General features: G+C 45.0%; 1 protein-coding gene across 2 annotated transcripts in view; it reads right to left on the bottom strand.

The window, feature by feature from the left end:
* The window catches only part of Eps8 (EGFR pathway substrate 8, signaling adaptor), a 182,314-nt gene that overhangs the window by 11,486 nt on the left and 148,380 nt on the right, over positions 1-22,448 (bottom strand). For both annotated transcript variants that reach the window (XM_075982460.1, XM_075982461.1), the window contains 5 exons: positions 20,224-20,407; positions 16,191-16,324; positions 12,405-12,513; positions 11,315-11,458; positions 1,925-2,147 (listed from right to left, as the gene is read on the bottom strand). In XM_075982460.1, the coding sequence (XP_075838575.1) occupies positions 1,925-2,147; positions 11,315-11,458; positions 12,405-12,513; positions 16,191-16,324; positions 20,224-20,407 (794 nt within the window). The remainder of the gene's footprint in view (positions 1-1,924; positions 2,148-11,314; positions 11,459-12,404; positions 12,514-16,190; positions 16,325-20,223; positions 20,408-22,448) is intronic.

The raw sequence follows: 22,448 nt of genomic DNA, 5'->3' as shown, positions 1-22,448 counted from the left end.
AAGGGAATGGAAATAGGTTGATCATTTATAGGAAAAGTAATTTTATACAGAGAGAAAAGTCCAGACCCTCGGGAGGGGCAATGAGACAAAATGGTCGATCTGTTTTCCACACAGCTGTCCACTTTCTATGAAGCCTCAGATACAGGAAATGGCTTCTTGGTTTTGACTTTCCGAGTTTTCTGTAATGAGTTACAGTCAGGCGAATTGACTTGCAATGCTTTATAAACATAGTTAGACCTGAAGCGGATATGTATAATATACAAGGTAGAGCAAAAACTCTCAGAATTACCTTCAGCTTCCAAAGTAACTACAATAGCAACAAAGTAGACAAAGTGAAGTTATCATGTCTTTAACTTTGCTTATCTTACTGTAGTTCTTAAAGAAACCATTCTCAGAAAGATCCTGTTTTAATTAGTGAAAATATGAAGTTCAAGTTACATGAAATCTGTGTTGGAAGCAAATAGAAGGCGATGCTGGTGGGTGTGTATGTTAATGTGATTGTGTATGTGCCTAAGCTGACTTGAGGGGGGGGCACCTCCAGGGCAAAGAAATCCACGAATGCAGCGAGAACCAGACTTCTATCTAAGGGGAAATGAAGACACATGTGCTTTCTGTGGGTAACCTAAAGAAAAAGGGACACACACACACCCTTTCCTGATGGTGACCCTCGCTTATACTTTAACTTAGTCTTTTTCTTGACAATCTCTCTTACATATATCCATCTCCTCCCTGTTCAGATGCATATTCCAATATTCAGGGACAACATGACCACACATCTTTCTTTTGCATCTATTTCTCCTCTGTGTCTCTTTTCTAGACGGCCTCATCTTCGTGGCCTCCACACGGTTACAAATCTCCACATGGCCACAGCTACACAGTAGCTCTTCCACACCTCCCCCCCCCCCCCTCTCTCTCTCTCATACTTCTGCTAGGTCATTCATTCATTCTCCGCTCACTGACTCTCCCTCATTCACTCTCTCACCCTCTTCTTCATCATTCCCACGCCTCCCTCCCACAGCGGCCTGCTCTCAACATGGCTGTTCCTGCTTTGCCGCCTGTGCTCTTGGCTCCTTACACTGCTGCCCTCTGCCTTTCGCTCTACCGTCTGCTTTTAGCCCTGCTCCTCACAGTCAGACTCTGGACAATTCTATGTTACATTTTCAGGGCCCAACCCATACTCCTAACACATGTAAAGTCACGTAGTTTCTCTCAGGCTATAGGAATGTGGCAACGACCGAACAGTGAGCAAGTGGCCTTGCACGTAGCTCTAAGCTGGTGATAAGGAAACACTAGGGAGCAGACAGAGGGAGATGGGACCGACGAGGAGATGACAATGACCGCAGCAGACATTTCCTGACTGCTTACTCTGGTCAAAATCAATCCCAGTTTTCAAGCTCTGCACCGCCGACATTTCCAATCGCCTGCACGATGCGGGATATTGGCGAACACCCTGACTTCTGCTTAGATGTCAGTAGCTTGTGACAGCCAAGAAAACAAAACATTCCTCAGGGAGAGGGAGACTGAGCAACCCCACACACTTCCATCCCCCACCCCCACTAAATACTTTGCATGTATTATCGCAAATCTTCACACTTGTCCTAGGAAATGCGGCTTCTGTGTTCCCTCACTTTCTACACGCTAAAATACAGATCATTAAAGCCTTGAAATATGCAGGTAGGAAGTAACGCTCATGAATCAGTCCAACATGTCTGGTTGGAGCAAGTCTACATTCAGTGGCCATGACACAGGAGATGTGTACAGACACACGCCTCAGAGTGCTGAGAAAATGACCTGCTTCTCAGAGACACTCAGAGATTAAGAAGTCAGGAGGAACTATCCATGAAGTATAAGTGCCACTTATTTACCTCTAACAACATTTAATACAAGAAGACCCAGTGAACTGGGTTGGCCCCGGGCAACTTACGGTCCACTGGGAGTTGTTTGTATCGCTGGCTGTCTCGCACGATGCTGCTCCCGCTCTCGCTGGAGCTGCTGTTCTGACGGGTGACATTTGCTGGAACCTTGGGCACAGGAACAGGTGCTGGTGCCGAGGGGGGAAGGGGGACTGGAACAGGTGCTGGCGTGGGAGGGGGTGATGGGGCAGAAGGAGCCTCGGCTGATCTTGGACCATACTCCATCCTTTGTTTCTACAAAAAGACAACAGTTAACTTGAAATATGTATGTGTGGATAAATATATATATGAATATATATGAATGAGTGTGTGTGTGTGTGCGCGCATGTGTACGAACTTAGACTGGAAAATGAAGTACAAATTGACAGGGTATCACTGGATATTTATTTGTAAAGTTACCTGTGCCTTTCCCTAATATATACGCATACTTTTAATCCAATATGATATCGCCTTTATTAAAACCATCTCTTAAATACTCTATTGTTTGTTCAAAGCCAGAGTGTGAGTTTCACGAGAAGGTCAAACCAGGAGGGAATAATATCATAATACAGGTCAAGAAAAAAATAAATAAAAATAAAAAAAATATAGGCCAAGAAAACTAAGTTTGGGCTTGAACTTACAGAAGATGAGGCTCTATTTCACAATTTAAACGAATAATCATTTCAACGGAGTTGAAAATCAAGAACATTAAGCATCACCCACTCCTGGTTTTTAAGGTAGGCTACAGTCAAAGGACTTTAACTCTGCTGTTTCTGAGGAGATTTGAGAGGAGCAAGGTGTTAACTTGAGACTAAAGGAGCTGGGCTTTTAGAATAAGCACGTGAGGGCTGCTGTTTGTAATGTTTGCATGGCCCTTCCTATCACTGTCTTACTGGTAATTCACTCACATTAGAAATTTCCATTATTGAATGGGAACACATAGGGTGGATGATTTTAAGGATAAAGGCACAATCAGTCCTTCAGGCTGGGGGGAAGATCCATGGTAGATCATTTGCCCTACATGCAGAAGGCTCTAACTCCACCCTTGGGCCCACAAAAAAAGAAAAGAGGAAGGGGAAATGGAGTAGGAGGGGAGGGGAGGGGGAAAGGCGTGTGCATGAGGATTCATATTTTAAAAAGAAGATGTAACTACACAAGTAGGGCTATGATAAAACAGTATCTGTGTGTATTTCCTATTCAACACAATATCTAAGGCTTTAACCATAGATAACATGATTAACTAACAGGTAACTTCAGGTAAGAGACTCTGAGGTATCGATAGGCACATCTTTGCAGAGCCAAAGATGCAAAGCCATGATGGAAGTGAAGTTTCAATACTGCGCCAGCACAATTCCAACTAACACTGAAGCTCGGCACATAACATGCAAGAGCGAACCTTCTGGAGATCTGGATCTTGTGTTAAGACAGTATTTACTTTTCACTTCTAAATTGGCCCAAATATAAGACAACCCTGATTTTGAAGCAAGTCCTCCCAGATTTCCACAGAGATAGGAACCAGAGAAACACACACCACACATTATTTTAAAATTAAATCGTCACTCACAAAACAACACACTGACCGTCAGGGTGCCTTCCCAGGAAGAGACTTCATAGACGTGGGAAGCTTCGTGGGAAGGGGCCCTTGGCCTGTGTTGCTGTTTCTCCAGGGCTGCGGCTCACACAACAGCCAGCAGTAAGGATGGGAGGGGTCCATGCACGGAAGGGCACAACATTGAAAGAGGGCTAGACCGTGCTGCCCGATAGTGAGGGGAGGAAGAGCCGGAGGTGGGGAAGCCACAAAATTTAGCATGAGAGGAACAGATTTTTGCTTTTCCCAGCACCCAGTCTTAGAGATGCTCCTCATATATTCAGTAATAATGTCAGAAAGCATTGCTGTATTACTATAAACCCCACAAGATATTTCTCTTATATTTGGGCCAAAGAATATCTAAAGCAATCAAACATAGCAAACATCACCAAAAGCACTACTTAGCACACACCAAAGCCACTTAATATACAAGCCTGTCCTTTAAAGGTTTGATAAAATCATGTCAATGTCTCCAAAATGTCAGAATTTAAATGATTGTTTTTAAAGCTTATGCCAAAAAAAAAAAGCTACAAGCTCCGAGTGCCACAATATGATTCATTTTTTTCTGCTTCCATAAAAACAAGAACAGCTAGTGTTTTTCTGTCTGTGGAATCATTCTCTGAGAAGCTCCAAACACGGTGACAGAGTCATAGTGAAGCCCAGAGACGGGCTCGCCACGTGTTCGGGTCTCAGGCCCTCTTCTGCTGCGCAGGGCGACAGTACCAACAGACCTCACTCAACAACAGGTGGAAAACTCGGGCCCCCATGGAAACGTCCATATAAAGACATTTTTCATGAGTTCGGCCAGTTATGTTTGCTTGCATGTTTCCCTCTCCACTTAGTCTCTTCTGCCTGCCTCATGCCTTCAACCTCTGACAGGAAGGGGGAAAGAGGAACAGACCCCCTAACCCTGCGACTCATTCTGAAAGTCACCCAGGCAGTGCTGATCCCTGGCTCCTCTGTCCTGAGCCCCTCCCATCAGCTCTGCTCCTCTCTATCTACTGCCCACGCCTGCTCTTCCTTCACACTCCTGCTCTCGGCTCTTCCTGTTCGGAGGCACAGACCCAGTGACTCCCACATCTCAAGCCATGGAAGACCTTCTTGGGCATGGCTATTTGGAACCTTTTTTTCCTGCTCCAAGGAGACCGAGGCTCGGATCCTATAAGAGGCCTTGGTCTGGGCCTTTCCCAGGAACCACCCCTGACGTCCTGCATCTCCACAGACCCCTCAGGTTGTGGCAGCCGCATCATTGGGTGTAGATCCACTTCTTTGTAACACCGTCACTTCCTGAGTCCCAACCACCCTCTCTCACAAACACTTGCCAAGCTCCACTATAAACAAAGTATCCTGTGTGCTTCTCTGAAGGAAGTCAGAGTAGCTCTGCCTCATAAGAAATGTACTTTCCTACTGACAGTTAAGCTAAAGTGAGTCACTTTTCTTCAGTAACCAAAACGGAGTGAAAATTCTGGAGCACTAAAGTGATTAGAGGTGAATGCTGGATTCCTGCCAGCGTCCTGCTTCAGAGAGGAGATTATGCAAGTAAAAGCCAACCAAGCCGTTGGCAGAGAACTGTTCTTAAAGCGCTGTCCTACGCTGAGTTGTACTTTTCCCCCCTTTAAATTTGGCCTCTCCGAAATTCTGCCATGAAAACAGCACAGCTGGACTATTTGGAGGGTGTTAAGTCTAGAAACCGAATCCAAAAAAATAAAAATTACAGGAAGAAGAATTGCCAGGAGGGAACGCAGATGAGTTACCTCTGACAGCTCGCCAAGTAATTGCTATTAGGGATGGAGCAAATCACATTAAATGAGAAAATTAACACGGGAGATGGAATTGAAAGAATATCAATTATAATTCACGCCAACAAACAGAAAACATGAACAGGCTGTTTTTTGACAGCAAAATTACCTACCCACAAGTCAGCAGCAAAGGAGCTCGGAAATACATAATTAATCCCCACACCTCTTTACGCATCTTCCAGCTCAGCACTCAGAGACAGAACACCCCGGTAAGCACTCAGAGCATTGGAGCCTTTTGTGCAGAGTACGATAGGTCCATTTTATTCACAGCTTATAAAGGACACACTCAGAGTCAAACATACAACCACAGCGAGATTGTGGTTACAGGATTGGGGTGGTAGGCACAGAAGATGGGGGGAGGGGTGCAGGTCCTATGACAGGAAGTAGCGGATGTGTGGTGTGAGCAGAAACCCGAATGCGCAGTAGGAGGGTCGTTCTCAATAACCGGGCACTGGAATCAGGTTTGCTAACTGAGCAGGCTACGGTTTCTCTTTTTGCGGGGAACAGGTAGGTGTGTGAAATGATATGTTCATTCTATTACTTTTGTGATAATTTTACTTTATTGTGTGTGTATTTTTAACATCGTTTACGTATGTATGCACGTATATGTACATATACATGTGTGTATGTATGCAAAATAGCCATTCTTGTTTAAGAACCCTGCCTCTAACCAATGGTCTCCTGATGGGCCTCTATAAATAATTCAGAACAACTTGTAAGCATATGAATTAAAAGGAAGCTGGCCTGGCTGAAGAACGTGAGCGATGTTAGCAAGATGCCATTTTCTGTCCAGCAGTTATTCCAGCATCTGGGCTGAGTTTTAACAAGGCATGGATGAGACGGGCTAAAATCAATACTACTGTTGGTAGTTTAATAGTCACCTCTAGAGAATATTCCCACTTTCAGTTCCAGGCTCTTTGAACAGATCCATAGAAGAGAAGAAAATTTGATGACACATAGCCAGACTTCTAGTTCACAACCAAGCCCATGGGGACTGAGAAAAATAAAATTCTTTCTGTAAAGGCACACAGCTTGTGACAGAACCAAGGCCAGAATAAAGACCAAACGGCACTAAGTGTGGGCTTTCCACATGACAGCACCATAGCCAAGAAAGAGTGGGCGGTGGAGTCATCAGCTTCAGAATGGCTGGACAGCTGTCGTTATTTCCCCCCTTGGTGGAGTAAGAAAAACTACAGAAATAACAAACAGAGAAACTCAACACTTGACAATACACAGAAACATTCTTTAGCCCAGCTGTAGTAGTATCAGAATAAGAATGGGGAGGAAGTCATTTCTGCTCCTCACACAGCAGGGATCCATGGGAAGAAGTCTATCCACGAGATGGCCAGTGCTAGCCTGGGAACCAAGTAAAAAAAATATCGACAAACTTTCCCTGGCCGTAGATTCTGGATGAAAAGAAAGCACCTGGGGGCCATCTGTGGCCCAGACAAGAGACCACAAAGCTCAGGTGAGTTCTACATTTTAACAGAAAGCCAGGCCACTTTTCTGTGTCCATCAAAAAGTATTCACTCCCCTCTCTGGTGGCTTCACTGACACATACACACACACACACACACACACACACACACACACACACACTCGCACCCTACACCATGTCACACACATACACCATCATACACATACACCATTACACACACACACACAATCATACACATACACCATCACACAATCATACAATACACCATCACACACACACAATCATACACATACACCATCACACACACATACACACACATCATACACATACACCACACACACACACACACACACAATCATACAATACACCATCACACACACACATACACACACACCATCATACACATACACCACCACCACACACACACACACACCATCATACACATACATCATCACACACACACACACACACAATCATACACATACACCATCACACACACACACAATCATACACATACACCACCACACACACACACCATCATACACATACACCACCACACACACACACAATCATACACATACACCATCACACACACTTGCACCATCATACACATACACCCTCACACACACACATATCATCATACACATACACCATCACACACACACACACAATCATACACATACACCCTCACACACACACATATCATCATACACATACACCACCACACACACACACACAATCATACACATACACCCTCACACACACACATATCATCATACACACACACCATCACACACACACATACACACTTTTGTAAATTCTCCATCACATGTCTTTCTCTTGGATTTTTAAAATGCTGCCAAAGCCATGGGGAGGAATCTGTCTTGAGAGAGCTGCTAAAAATTACTCCAAATGTGAGGATTATCAAATCACCTAGACTCCGAGGGACTTCAGGTGACAATTCAACACCTGGTACTTGCTGCTTCAGGTGTGAGGACCCCTGCCGTTAGAACAGTATCCCAGACAAAGATGTGCACCAACAGACAAGCGCTGCTGCCCTTGGGCCACTAGGGACTGCTCCCCAGAGTCCTTCCGGACCAGAAACAGAACGGGAAAAAGATGCGAAACAGGACTGCATCCATTTAAAAACACCGAGCGAGCCAGAGACGCTGAACAGCAGCAGTTAACGTCCAGTTCCCGTTTCCTGAGACTCACAGAATGCCCACTTTGCCAGCCCCTTGTATCACATGCACAGTTTTCTAAAGTACTGCAAAAACGAAAGGACATATAAAATGCAATTGATGGACTCATTGGGTGGGGCGGGGGAGGAGTCATTCTAAGACGTGTTCAGAGCTCGTGTCCCTTCGAGTACTTAAGTCAATAGAACCCTGCTAAAACAAAAAGAGATGGTGACATTTCCAGAACCCTCCCTGGAATAACGAGAGTAGATCAGGGCACCAGCTCTGGATCCACATGGCTGGGTCCCAGGCCTGGCTTCATACTACTGTACAACTCGGAGCCTCTTATTTCTCCTGTGCCCAAGTTGGCTACGTGATATGTACCTACATCATTGGGTTGTTGCGGGACTTCAATGAGACATAAGTGTGGAGAGCTCAAAGAATTCCAGGCTCAGACTGATAGCTTGATTGATGACTCAGCAGGTATCATGCTGTGACGCAGCACACAAGGCACACACTGTAGTCCAGGCTGGACCAGAACTCATTTTGTAGTATAGACTGGCCTCAAATTCCAGAAATCCTCCTGCTCCCTCCTTTCAGGTGTAGGGATGATGGTTATGAGTCATCAAATCTCCCTCTACTTCGGAAGTGTGATATGAGTGTGTGGAAGAGGAAAGAGATCTGTAGGGTGTGATGGAAGTCACTGCTCTTCAAAGAGCTGCCTGTATCAAGGACGTGGTGAAGCAACAGGTGACCTGGAGACAGGTGTGCAGGTGGCTTCTGCATAGGAACCACAGAGTGTTGGCCTTTCTACCAGTCTTCTTACCAACAGCAAGATGCTGGTACTGAACACATCCATGAATGGAAGCATGCCAAGAAGAGGAAGACACGAACCAAAAGCTACTCGAGTTCTGCACAGTGAGGGCCTGAGCATCCCTGGACTCCACCAACACGTGGGAGGGACCTTGTCATTCTGCAGTGAGTGCCGGTTTTCTCAGATAAAGGAGTCTGTGGTACGGTCATAGAGATAGAAAGAGGGTGGGATATGCTTCTGACGGTTTTTCTTTCCCATCCTACTCCAATCTTTTCAGAACGATTACAAGTTCATGAAGAACAGGAATCCCTTGAGAGAAGCAGGGATGTCACAGCAGGCAGGTAAGAACACAGGGGTGGAAGAGGAGAAGGGGGCAGAAGGAAGAGGAGGGAGAAGGGAGGGAGAGAGCACACACCCACACGCACTCCTAAACACACATTTCTGCACTGAGCCTGTGGGAACAGCCAAAACACGCAACCTTCCGCTGCGGACACAAATCTCTCCTTACACAGTTTCAGCACAGACTCCTGGTACGTGTGAACATTTAAAAAACAAATTCGTCACTGTGCCAAAGTTGACAAAAATGTGAGATGAGGGTCTGTGAAAGAACAGAGTCAGGGAGGGTGGCTGTTGTGTTCTCTCTAAGGACCGTTTTTGCCCGTGGAGTGTACTAATCATTTGGGTTCATTGTAGCCAGAGGCAGGCTTGAAACGGGAAAGTCAACACACAATTTGGCCCAGGAGTCACAGCTGAGGGAAAAGGCAAGCCCAAAGTTGGGAAGGAATGGGAATCTGACTCCTAATGGGGACAGATACTCAGAATACATGTTATTTGCAAGTTCAGTTAAGTCACCTTATTTTTTAGTTTAATCTGTTCCTAGGAATCATGGATCAAGCAAAATTCAATCTGAGCAATTTTTTTTTAATGCAGACTCAGAAACTCTTGGGTCTGTTTGTCTGTGTGGTCAAAGGACAGCCCTTTGTAAACGCCTTATCAGTAGTTAGAATGTTGGAAAATCCTGACTTCTCGAAGGGCAGGTATTCCAGACACACATTTCAAGCATCTATGACCTCACTGTTAAGAATAAGATCAAAAGCCTTCCAGGAGAGAAAGCAGGGGACTGGCACGCATCCTCTGGGAGAGAGGCCTTACATCACCGATAGACAACCACATCTCACACGCAGGAAAGGAGGAACTTACGCAAAGGAAGAGGAATGGAAAATCAAGTTAGAAAAGTCACTGCAAAAATCCATGGGAAACACAGCAAACCATACCTTGAATAATTCAAATTCCTTCTTTGGCATCAAAAGCTAATGACAAATGATTGACATAAGTAAGGACATATGCCATGTCAGCACAGGGAAAAAAACAGAACAAAAAAAAAAAAAAAACAACAAGATACCGAGCACAGGAAACAGACTTCTACCGCCATCACTTTACATGGCGACAACATACAGAAAAACACCAATGTTTTGTCTTCTTTTTCTGTTTCTTTTTTGAGTCAGAGAATCGTACTCTGTTAGCCCAAGATAACATCACAGTCCTGATGATCCAGCTTCTGTCCCCCCAGGTCTGGGAAGATGGAATGTGTCTCCACACCGAAGGATAAGAATTCTTTATATCAAGTGTTTGCTTGGCTCGTGGCTTCTGATAAGGTCAAATTTCTCTGGGAAGGGACAAGGATCTACTGGAGGCTGAGTGTCAGAAGGAATTCCAAGTGGTCAGAGAACTCAGTGTGGTAGCCAGGATAATGAACTCCACTCAAAGCCTGGACGCTTGACCAACCTACACGTGGCCAACAACGAACTGCTTCACAGTACATCCATGAAGCTACTACACGAACCAGGGATGCTAACGAAAGCATAATAAATATGGAGCCAGAAATGGTGTTTTTCTCAAAACTGAAAATTATAAGGCTTTTCCCCTAAGGCATGGGAACGAAGTCATGGGGTTCAGAGGTTATACTGACACAGGCCATCCTTTCTCTCTCTTAGGACCTCACTCGAGAGCGCCAGCTCAAGGGAATACACCTGCCAAAATGGATAAACTGCAGGCAACTAAAACCCTGAAATGGGGTGTGTGTGCGAGCTTCGGGTAGTCTTCAGTGGTCATTGGGAAGAACCTGTCCTACTTCACCTACGTCATAGATACATTTAACCTTAACAGAAAGACAAGGAAAACACCGTGACGCCAGGACACATATCCATGCATGAGCTAAGGCAGGCTGAGTGTGAACTGGAGGCTGCCAGACACTGGACATTTAATAGACCCTGAAGGTCAAGGCTTTAATAGATGGAATTCTACTCTTCAGCTGGTCTTGTGCCACATCGATGGGCAAAGAGAAAAAATTATGTTTGTTAGAGATATTACAAATAGGTATAAAAAAGCATTCAGAGGAGCAGTAACTTATTGCTGGGCATTTACCAGTTTCCTTAGGAAATGAGTCAGAAAACACGCATAATTCTCAATTGTCTCCCCACGTGACTCTTTGGTTGCTCCCAGAAATATAACCAATTCAATCTCAAAGTGGTTAATATACAAAGGGCACTTAATTGCTGTTCATGGAAATCTGTAAACATTAACTTTTGCCCAGACCCCAAGTTACCTGTATGGTATGTGTATATGGGGGGTCAGCACGTCCCACGCCGGATTCTGGGGGTCTCACGATATCCAGAATGTTATTTGGCACAAACCCAGAGTCTCCACTGGCATTCCGAACTTTCCACCATTGCTTCCTGTCATCAAGTATCTGTCAGTATGCAAGGACGAGAAAAGCAGTTTCGGTAAGAAAACCCACTCACGGGCAAATTCAAATCTATTTCTCAATTTTAACCAAGAAAATTCTTTTTACTTCAGATAATGAACTGAGTATGAACATATGAGTGACTGAATTTTTTTGTTTGTTTGTTTTTGTTTTTGGAGACAGGATTTCTCTGTGTTGCTTTGGAGCCTGTCCTGGAACTAGCTTTTGTAGACCAGGCTGACCTTGAACTCACAGAGATCAGTCTGTCTCTGCCTCCTGAGTGCTGGGATGACTGAAATTCTTAGGAATTACATAAAGACTTATAATTATTGATATTTCTATAAAATAGTTACTATGACAAATCTAATCCAAATATATGCTTTGTCCTCAAAATGTACCTGCATCATTTGAGGTACTCAAAGGGCAATAAGATGCCCACTCTGGAGGGTTCTATTATTTCCATTTGAGGGACAGAAAAGGAAAATATGACAACTATTTTTAACAAAATGCTTTGGATGTATTAGGAAATGTGCTCTAAACTATAACCTAAGAAACACTACCCTCAATGTGATTATCAATTGTGTGATGCTGTGTGCAAAAATGCTCAGAGAAAGAGGAAATGTTTTCTTTGCTCAAACTGTCATGATTCTTCTGCACTGAGTTTATGACTAGCCTTGGTTCCAAACTGAATGAATCCCAAAGAAAGGGAGGGCAACAAGGCCAGCCAAGAAACTAACTTCCTTCTTCCACAGTGTTCTTGGTCTCTCTTACTTGAATGCACAGCACTGTTATGGTATCAGATAAACTAAGTAGCTAATACTTCTAGAGAGATACAGGTGCCCAGGATGGACTGTGCACAGAGAGACAAGTTCTTGGTCTCAGCACAGAGACATATTAGAAGAACACAGAAAATTTACTTTCTTAGGGTAATAAAAGGGTGAGAATCAATTACCTCTAAGACTTCATCCTTCTGAACCGTGAGCTCGCTGCTGTTCCTTGCCCTGAACTCATACTTGGATTTGGCGTATTTCTTGGTTTGTGTTTTGACGGACTCATAATTTCTATAAAAAGAAAAGAATTCTGTAATTCTACTGGTTTTTCTGAAGCCTAAGTACAGAAGTAAACATGAAGGCCAGTCCAACCCTTTCAAAATATGAGAATTGAAAGGAACCGTCGAGTTCTTACAAACTGGAGCTGCAGAGATGGTTCAGGTCAAAGAGGGCACTGCTCTTGCAGAGGCTTGAGTTCCATTCACCGTGCCCATCTTGGGGGCTCACAACTACCTGCAACTCCAACTTGAGGGGATCTTATATCTTCTGGCCTCTGTCTGGCACACATGCAGGGGTGGGTGGAAATGCACACACGAAGAAATTGCTTTTTGTTTCGTTTTTGTTTGTTTGTTTTGTTTTTTTTTTAGAACAAACTATTGCTCAAAGGAAAATGATGCAAAATTCCAAGGCTAGTTGGTACTGTGCCAAATCTAGACTACCCCTGGGAGCTGTCTGTTACACACACATAGTCACGCCAGGCATGGGGTTCTATGCCTAGAATCCCAGCGGGTGAGAGGCGGAGGCAAGGGGATCAGGAGTTCAGTGTCATCCTGGACTACACATCAAGTCTGAGGCCATCCTGACTATGTGAGACCCCATCTCAGAAGGAATGAAGAAAGCTCGCATGCGGAAGACTTCTGATGGTCAGCGTATGGAGCGTGAAAGGAACAGAATGAACGTGTGAAATTAGCAAGCCGAAGACAACGCCCACAGCAGAACTTCAGTTAAATGTTGATCTCACTCACTCAAGCAACATTTCATAAACAACTAAATTGAAAACTTCCTGCAACTGAGTATTTGCATCTATCTGAATTAATGTTAAAATAAAAAGCTGTAGCCAGCCATGGCAGTACATACCAGGAGACAGCAGCCTCAGAGGGGTCACATCGAGCCAGGTAAAGAATTTGCAGACAGCCCCTGACAGGTAAAGAATTTGCAGACAGCCCCTGACAGATGCCATCACTTTTAAACTAGGATGGTGAGCAGTGCCTGGGATCACTGACTTTCTGTGTTGCAAAGAAAATGTGACAATATTGCAAATGCCAGCAGAAAGTCCTGATCTAATGTGAGACACACAGGGGTCTTGAATTTGCTTTTGTGATTATGATTACATGCAATTATTTTTATATGCAAGAAATGCAGTAGGCGCTGTGTGAATCGTCACGCCACGTGGTAGCTGACTTTTGCCTTTGAGAGACTATGGTTTATTGTTAGCTGGCATGGCTGGTTAGACAGAGAAGTCCTGAGATTACTGCTGCCTCTACATCTGCTCTGTTGGTTATGTCTTGGTTTTGCTTTTGAAATCAGGTCTTGCTACATAGCCAAGGCTGGCCTGGTACTCATCATGTATCCCAGACCAGCCTCAAACTCGGACATTCTCGAAGGCAAATCTGAAATTCAGTCATAATGTTAATCCTTAAAGTTCACAAAATTCTTCTCTGTTACAGATTTCTAAATTTACATTTTATTTCATTACAGTAACAGCATACTTTAACTTCCTAATTCAGTTTGGAAAGATATGGTTGGGAGGATAAATCAAAGAGAGCCTATAAAGATCACACAGAACAAGGTAAGCTTTTAAAGACACCGAAGCACATCACCACAGTCGATGGCAGGGACCAAGCCATGGGTAACAGGTGATGCTGTACCTTACAGATTCAAGTGGCCTTGCAGGCAGGTAGAGACTGAAATGCTGGACACAACCATTTAATCATTCAGGCCACCTCATTTGTACTTACCTAGTGAGCACGTGTATAGGTAAGGTTACATACAGGTGTGTGTTCATGTTTATGGAGACCCCAACTTAATTCCAGTGTCCTCCTCTATCACTTCCCACTTTCCACACTGGGGGTGGGGTGGGGTGTCTGTCTTTGAAGCCACAGCTCCTCAAGTCTGGCTTGTGGAGTTGTTCCTGTCTCCCAGATGCTAGGCATATAAATGGCCTCCGTGTCTGCCCAGCTTTGTATGGGTTCTGAGAATCCAAACTCCCTTCCCACACTTGCGGGCCAGAGCTTTAGCCAAAGAGCCATCGCGAATCATTTCCTAAATAATTAAAACTTATATTCATATGTGGGCATTTTCAAAATACATTATTCATTGTTGACTTTTCTTTGAACTCAGTTTAATATATTACTGGTGCCCTTGGAGTAACACCTGTACAGTTTCCAAGGCTCACCCTCTGTCATCCTTAACAAAGCTTCCCCACCTTCTTTTGAGACAGAGTATCATGCATCCCAGGCTAGCCTGGCACGAGCTGAGGTGGCCTGGCCCCCTTGCTGTCACCTCCAAGTGCTTGAATGACAAGCATGTGCTACTGTCGTGGTTTCCTGTGATGCTGAGGATTGAACCCAGGACCAGTTGCATGTTGGGCAAGGGACGAACGGCCTTAGTAACATCCCCAGCTTTCTGAGTCTAAGGTAAATAATATATTGGAAAAGCAACTCCTTATGAGAGAGATGCTTGGAATTCCCCCAAATTAAATGAATGTGCAATCCCTCTCCATCCCTGATACAACATCTCATAATTTCTTCTTCTTCTGGTTTAGGCTAGTGTTATGCAACTGTAACTGCTGGAAAACAACATGTTAATAAAAAAGGGAACTGCATAGCTCTTTTATTTCTTCTAGATTTTTGCAATTCTCCATGTTTGGCTAAATTAAATCTTTAAGAAATAAAAATACAAGAAAACAGTAAAAAATGGAAAGGTATGACCTCCATTTAAACAGTTAATTAGATCTAGTGCAAATACACACAAACACAGGCATGCATGGCATGTACACACACACACACGTACAGAGCGTGGAAATGAGACAGAAACAGAGGCTCACACCATAAACCAGGATAGCCCAGAGCACACTATATAGCTAAAACTGGCCTCGAACTCACCATCTTCACACCTCAGCCAACCCAAGTGCTAGGATTATAGGCATATGCCGCCAATACCTGCTTCATTCTGATGAGTCTAATATTTTATCTATAGCAGGAGAGTTTTAGGTTTTGTATTTTGTTTTTAGTCTTTGGTAGATGTAGAAAAGGTAGAAATTATTTTCTTTTATAGGTCGCTGAGCTGGAGTCTCTTGGAAAAACTCATTGTAAAGGAGTGAGTGCGGGTGAGTGCTGGCCACGACACCGTGAGGGGCTCAGCTGTCACCTTCCACCTTGTCTGAGACAGGGTCTTTTGCCCCATGTTGCATAGAAAGCTAGTCTGCCTCTGGCTTCAAGAGATGCTCCTGTCTCCACCTCCTATCTCACTGAAGGTGCTCTGGTCTTGCTGACAGGAACTAACATGTCTGGTTTCTGTGAGTTCTGGGCAGATGTCCTCACTGAGCACATCGTCTTCCTGGGAAAGCTCTGTGGGGAACTACCTGGTAGGGACGAGTGGAACAACCAGCAGGGTTTAAAGATAATTCTCCCACCTTCCTCTACAGGTCGGTCAGAAGCACCTTCTAAGAGAGCAGAAGTTACCCAGTGGGATTGGCACTGAGAATTACCGACTAGAGGCCCTGACTCTCCTGAGCAGCAAAGCCAGTTTGTAAGGAACTATGGAGACCATATCAAGTCATTAACAAACAAAACCATTAGAGAACCAGTAAAGCAAAGCCTGCCCCTCTACCTCCCATCCCCCACTCCCACACACTAAGTCACCCAGGACAACCCACTGAGCCACACACGGTATCTGCTGAGTGTTACCTATCTCCATGGCGATTGGGCGTTGACTTGAAAGCCCCGGCGGCCTCCCCTTGGTCCAGATGTGGCCCTCTGTTGTACATGCTGTTATTGAACGCATACCCATCGGCTGGAGAATAGTCGGACACGCTGGAATGCTGGAAGACAGAATCACATTGGAGTGTCACCAAGCACCGCTGGCATGAGCTCCCTGTCAGTCAACCAGAACCCCACCCTACAACAGGTTTCCACTGTCATGGCATTGCCCATTGGGCTATTAGGTTATGACAAGGGTGGTTCATGTCTGTCATTAGTGTACAGGTTACATCTTAGTTCTGAAAATATTACATAGAAAAGCAGAAAGTTCTTTCCTGAGGAATTTCAGCAATCGGTGATTCTGATCTTAGATAGGCTTTAACACTGTAAACAATAAAATTGGGAGATGACCTTTACCCTTTGCTTCCTGTGTAACGGGCAGTCAACACCCTAGCGAAATAAATCATCTGCATTATAACGGAATTACATCACTCTACTTTTTTCCCCATTTTTAAAAAGTACCCCCAAATGCCATTTCAAAATTCTGTGACCAATGGCTATACTGCTCTCAGAGTCACTACAACAGTAACTATAAATACACGCAGGCCTTTGACCCTGTTCGTCAAAAGTCCCGAAACACATAATTCTGTAATCATTTCTTTTCTATGGTTAACACTGTTTAGATCACTGTTGCTACCAAGGGAGAGTTGATGTCTGTGACCTCTGAGCATGGTGGCTTTAAAGCCCCGGGGGCCACATGCTCAGACTGTATGAAAGACAACCCACTAGGTCACCTCCAGATTTCATAGGGTTTCCACATGTAAAGAGAAGTATGGGAGAGAGTTGATGAGCTCCCTGGAGTTGTATTATTTTTGGGTTCTCTGGAGCAAATGACCTGAACAAGGGAAGGTTTGAAAGCTGGATAGACACAGCAGCCAATTCTCATGAGAAGGCTGGTAAGAACAAGGCCGAGTCCGCCACAGGCAACGTCTCCAGTGGACCAGCGTGGATGTCAAACCCCACAATTACATATCCACCTAGAATATAGACTGAGGGCAAATCTTCACAAACACACACAAATAGATACTTTCCAGCCATCCAAATGCTCGGGATCAGTCAACCCCACTAACCATTTCCCCAAGAGCCAGCAGAGATGTGGAACTCAATTGGGTAATTTAAAAAAAGAAAATCAAAGACTCGAACAACTGGGGCCAGAAATCGCAGTCATTCCCACCCTTGCCTTTTGGACAGAACAATTCCTGGCCAGTAAGAAGTCACAGGTCCTGAGAGTGACTGGGCAAGTCAAGAAAAGGCCACGTGACCAGGGGCCACGTGACTGAGTGGCATCCACACAGCCAGGCTGAGGGTTCAGAGGAAGCAGGGAAGTTGAGTGTCACCTGCTTTCATCACTCAGGGCCACCTATGCCTTTTTCAACTCTAAACCAAATCACCTGATCCTGACCTGCTCATCTTTGCTGTAAGTGCATTTATTATAGTAGTAAAATATCAGCAAGTCTCTCCTAGCCAGACCACGCTTCTCACACACTTTAAGTCACCATCACCTGCGTTCCTTTCGCATAAAATATCAACCTAGCAGGCAGCACAAGCCTCTGCATGGCCACTTAAATCATGAAATGGGAAATATTTTACAGCAGGACAATGACAGCTCATGCCAGGGGAGGATCCGCAATAACTTTTCAAATTACGTGTTGAGAGTAGACAGATGTATACACCACAGCCTGGAACACACATGCGGTTCCTCTTTAAACACAGCAACTGTGAAGGGACTTCCAAAGGTGTAACTTTTCCAGGTGCACACAATTAAGTGGCATATTTTCTTGAAGCTGGACATCTCTGTGACTTGAAAACAGCTGTGACTATGGCAACACAAATGAACTACCATTCCTCTCTGCGCCTGTGTATCCCTCTGCTCCCCCACCCCCAAATCAATTACCATTTCCTGTGGAAGAAAAGCTCAGTCGTGAAATCTGAGCTATCAAACTCAGGCAGGGACACATGCTACTCAGCCAGTGACTAGACAGAGTAGGAGGTCGCCGTGATCAGGCATCTAGACAAAAGGCCAGGTATGAAGTCTAGTCTTCCTTTCCAGGTGGCCAGAGGGAAAACAGTTCCATTTGCAGAAAGGGGACATCACAGAAGTATGTTAGCTTTAGTTTTGAAAATTCCAGATTGTAACAGATTTCCTTGTAGAGAAAAATTTGTGTTTGTGGATGTCGAACGTGTGTGTGTCATGTGCGCACACATATGTGACCCTCAGGTTGACATTGATGACATCTTTTATTGCTCCTACTTTATATTTTTGAGACAGGGTCACCTCCTAGCCAGTCAGTGAGCCCCAGGAATCTTCTTGTCTCTACCTCCCCATCTCTAGGGTTCCAAGTACACAACACCCCAGTAGACTTGAACTCGAGGGGGTGGTGACTGGAGCTGATGACAGGTCCTCCTGCCTGCACATAGGCTCTGTACCCCCTGAGCCGTATCTCCAGCCCGCAGAGTGCAACAAATTTCCTATATAACCATCCCTGTCCAAAGAACAATTTTGCCCAAGGGAACAATTTTAAGCTATTTAACTGAAATGAATGTTTCTTCCTAAAAGTGGTCAGAGAGATACTGTGATTCGCTAATGCCTTTCCTCATAGCGTGTTTGCCAAATTACAAAGCCACTCAGCAAAGGAATTTTACGGGAAGACTCAGATTTCAGGAGCAGCTAGCTGCCACTCACTGCTGCTTTCCCGCTAGTCCTTACCCACATGGTTACACGGGTTCGGAGTGGCCCACGTGTACTTGGTCCAGCTTTAGAAACTGTTCAATTTTCCTTTACAATAGGGAAGAAAAGTCACAGAAAAGCCAAGCTCCAAGAACATCACCCTGTGCCTCATTTCATTCCTCTCATGTGCTCCCCCAACAGGGATATGCTATAGCTTAATCAATAATTGAAAGATAAGATACATGCTATGGCCTTCTGCAGATGCCACGCTGTCGTGGGGCATTTGTCAGCAGAATAAAGTCCGCGCAAACCTTGCTCCTCTACACACTTCCGGAAGATTAGAATAGGAAGAGGAAGCTGGAGGGCAGCCACAGTATCAGGGAGAGAGGAAGAGGCACAGAGGTAGAGAGAAGAGCAATGGGGGGTTGGAGAGGAGGGTGGCGGGAAGAGAAGGAAGAAAAGATGAAGAGAAGGAAGGAGGAAGGGAGAGGGTGGAATTATGGTACTTGTGAAAGAGTTGCATAGAGTCAACAGAATGTAGGCTCAGGAACCGCCTGGGGGGGTCTATGGCTGAGAAAGGAAAAGACAGAATAAACAGCACTTGTGGGCCAAGCCCCTAACAGAAACGGGACCAGGAGGACTGAGGAACAGACTGCGGCAGAGGTACTCAGCTGGGGGAGTGGCAAGAGAAGCCCCTAGCAACCATCATCAACACAAGAAAGAGTTGGGAGGATGCAGAGCAGCCAGAGGAGAGGGTAACATTCAGACACTGGTTCCAGAACACCCTTCAGTGAGTGATGACCCCAGTGGAGGAGAGGGTAACATTCCATCACTGGTCCCAGAACACCCTTCAGTGAGTGACGACCCCAGTGGAGGAGAGGGTAACATTCAGACACTGGTCCCAGAACACCCTTCAGTGAGTGATGACCCCAGTGGAGGAGAGGGTAACATTCCATCACTGGTCCCAGAACACCCTTCAGTGAGTGATGACCCCAGTGGAGGAGAGGGTAACATTCAGACACTGGTTCCAGAACACCCTTCAGTGAGTGATGACCCCAGTGGAGGAGAGGGTAACATTCCATCACTGGTCCCAGAACACCCTTCAGTGAGTGACGACCCCAGTGGAGGAGAGGGTAACATTCCATCACTGGTCCCAGAACACCCTTCAGTGAGTGACGACCCCAGTGGAGGAGAGGGTAACATTCCATCACTGGTCCCAGAACACCCTTCAGTGAGTGACGACTCCCGGGGACCATCCACCACCCACAGAAATCACACGCCGTGGATCCTGACCTCTGTGGACATTCTCTTGCTGTCCGGTTTGCGCTGGTGTTCTGCCACATTGGCCACGGACTCGGCCAGTTGGTACATGTCTTGTTCCGTGGGAGCGCCCATGAAGTTCAGCATCGGGGGCTCCCAGCCACTGCGGAACCTCGGAACATAGGGCGGGATGAACTGTTCTTTCGGCCACTCTGCTCTGTAGGGTGACATCGAGTTTAGATGTTAAACAATGTGTTCTGTTTCTACCTGTACAGCCAAACAAAAATACAACTCTGTTTCTCGGGAGGGGAAGGGAAACCTATTTATGCCGGTAGTTCAAACAAAAAATAAAAGAGCGATTCGATTCTGCTGTATGATCCATTTCTTTACTTTGTCTTAACTTTCCCTGAAGCCTGATGCTCAGCATGGGTGTAGGCTTCTTAACATGTATGCATGAGAATGGAAATGCAGGAAGCATTTAAAGCATGGAACTCAGCGGAACCTCAAGTGCTCTTCAGCCCTAGGCTCTCTCTCTCCAGCAGTGGGGGTATCTTTAAAAACAGAAACCTTTAAAAACCCAAGACTGTTATGAAGATTCATGATTTTTTTTCTTAAATTGCAAAGTTTCCTAAAATGAAGCAGATGACCAACTTTACACGTTGAAAGCACTAACTTCATTTTAATTAGGACAGTCCACTGCTCTGTGGTCAGCTTCAAAACCCACTCAGCAGCTAGTGCCACTGCGAGGCGGCTCACACAAGCTCCATCCGCCTCAGACCACAGAAGAGGCCACCAGGGAGACGACAGCTTTGCTTCTCCAGTGTGCTCTTTCCAAGACGACATGTTCTCATGTGACAGGTCTACCACGATAAAATGAGCCCTCTTATTCAAATGATTTGGTGCCTTCTTGATCCTTTCCCTTCTCGTGGGTTTTTAAATCCTCATTTTATGCCTAATAGCCTTAGTGAGGGCCTGAAATGCCCCTTTGTCTCCTTGAGTTAAATGCTAATTATATCCCTACTTTTGATGCTGCTATTTAAACCATCGTTATATATTTTTCCTGGTTTTGTGGTATGGCTCAAAACAAAGTCACTGAAGACCTCAAGCTATTTTTGTATTCTATGAGGTGTGACAGATTTAATAAGCCTTATGGGAAAAAAATTAGACTTGGCCTAGGCTTGTCATAGCATCACAACCGGCAGAAACCTAGCATGTTACAAATATATTTAGGCCACTTTAACACAGCATAAGGTATAAAATTAGAGCTGGAGAGATGATTCAGCAGTTAAGAGCACTAGCTGTTCTCCCAGAAGACTCGGGCTTAGTTCCCAGCACCCACATGTAAATTCACTTCCAAGGGATCCAACATCTTCTTCTGACGCCAGAGTGCACCAGGCATGCATGTGGTGCATATACATACATGTAGCTACTCACATATGGATAAAAAATAAAAGCTATTAGTCTTTTAATGAAGATATAAATAACAGGAAAACTACAGAATATGATCTTCTGGTGCATGGATATTATAAATAAGTACACAAATAAAGACAAATACGGTCTCCAGCATGAATAGCAGCACACAGAACCTTAAGGAATTTCAGTTTGGTAAAACAGAGTACAGATATTCCCACAGTAAGTAAGCCGGACTATCTTGTGTGTTTCAATAAAAGAAAAAAATGATGAGTTAGTCCACATCTTTTGGACTAGCACTCCGAGGGGACAAGGACAAACTTCCAGAGACTAGTTGCTAAGTGGCCACTACACTGAGTTACTTGCTCTGCAAAGGACAAGAAAAAGGTGTGGTCAAACAAAGTTTGTGGAGGTCTTTCCCAGGGAGCTGGAGATGTATGACCAGCCCTGCTTGGGACGGGCCAGCCTCTGCTAACAGTTTGTCCTTCTCAGTCTCTCTATTGACAAGTGATGATGATTTTACAATTTGCCCCACATCTAAGCCCAGAGAGAGCCAATTACTAAGAAGCCAGTGCTGTACCATTAACTTCCTCAGGGCTCTGTCCCTGGCCATGGTGGCCCCAGTTGGCAGACTGATCTCTGCAAACAGTTGGCTGGTAGTCCAACTGGCAGTGTATTATTCCTTCAGGGGCTGAAGCAGGAAGATAACAAGTTCAAAACTAGCCTACGCAGCTGACTCAGCAACTTAGCAAATACCTGCCTCAAAGATAGAGAAAGAAAGAGAGGAGAGGGGGAGAACATGGACAAGCCTATGTAATACTCTTGTTCACAAGGTCGGTCATTCTCCA

Source organism: Microtus pennsylvanicus, chromosome 8, assembly GCF_037038515.1.
Source record: "Microtus pennsylvanicus isolate mMicPen1 chromosome 8, mMicPen1.hap1, whole genome shotgun sequence".
Taxonomy (NCBI): Eukaryota; Metazoa; Chordata; class Mammalia; order Rodentia; family Cricetidae; genus Microtus; species Microtus pennsylvanicus.
Note: the sequence above shows the minus strand (reverse complement) of the source record. Positions and strands in the feature narration are given on the sequence as shown.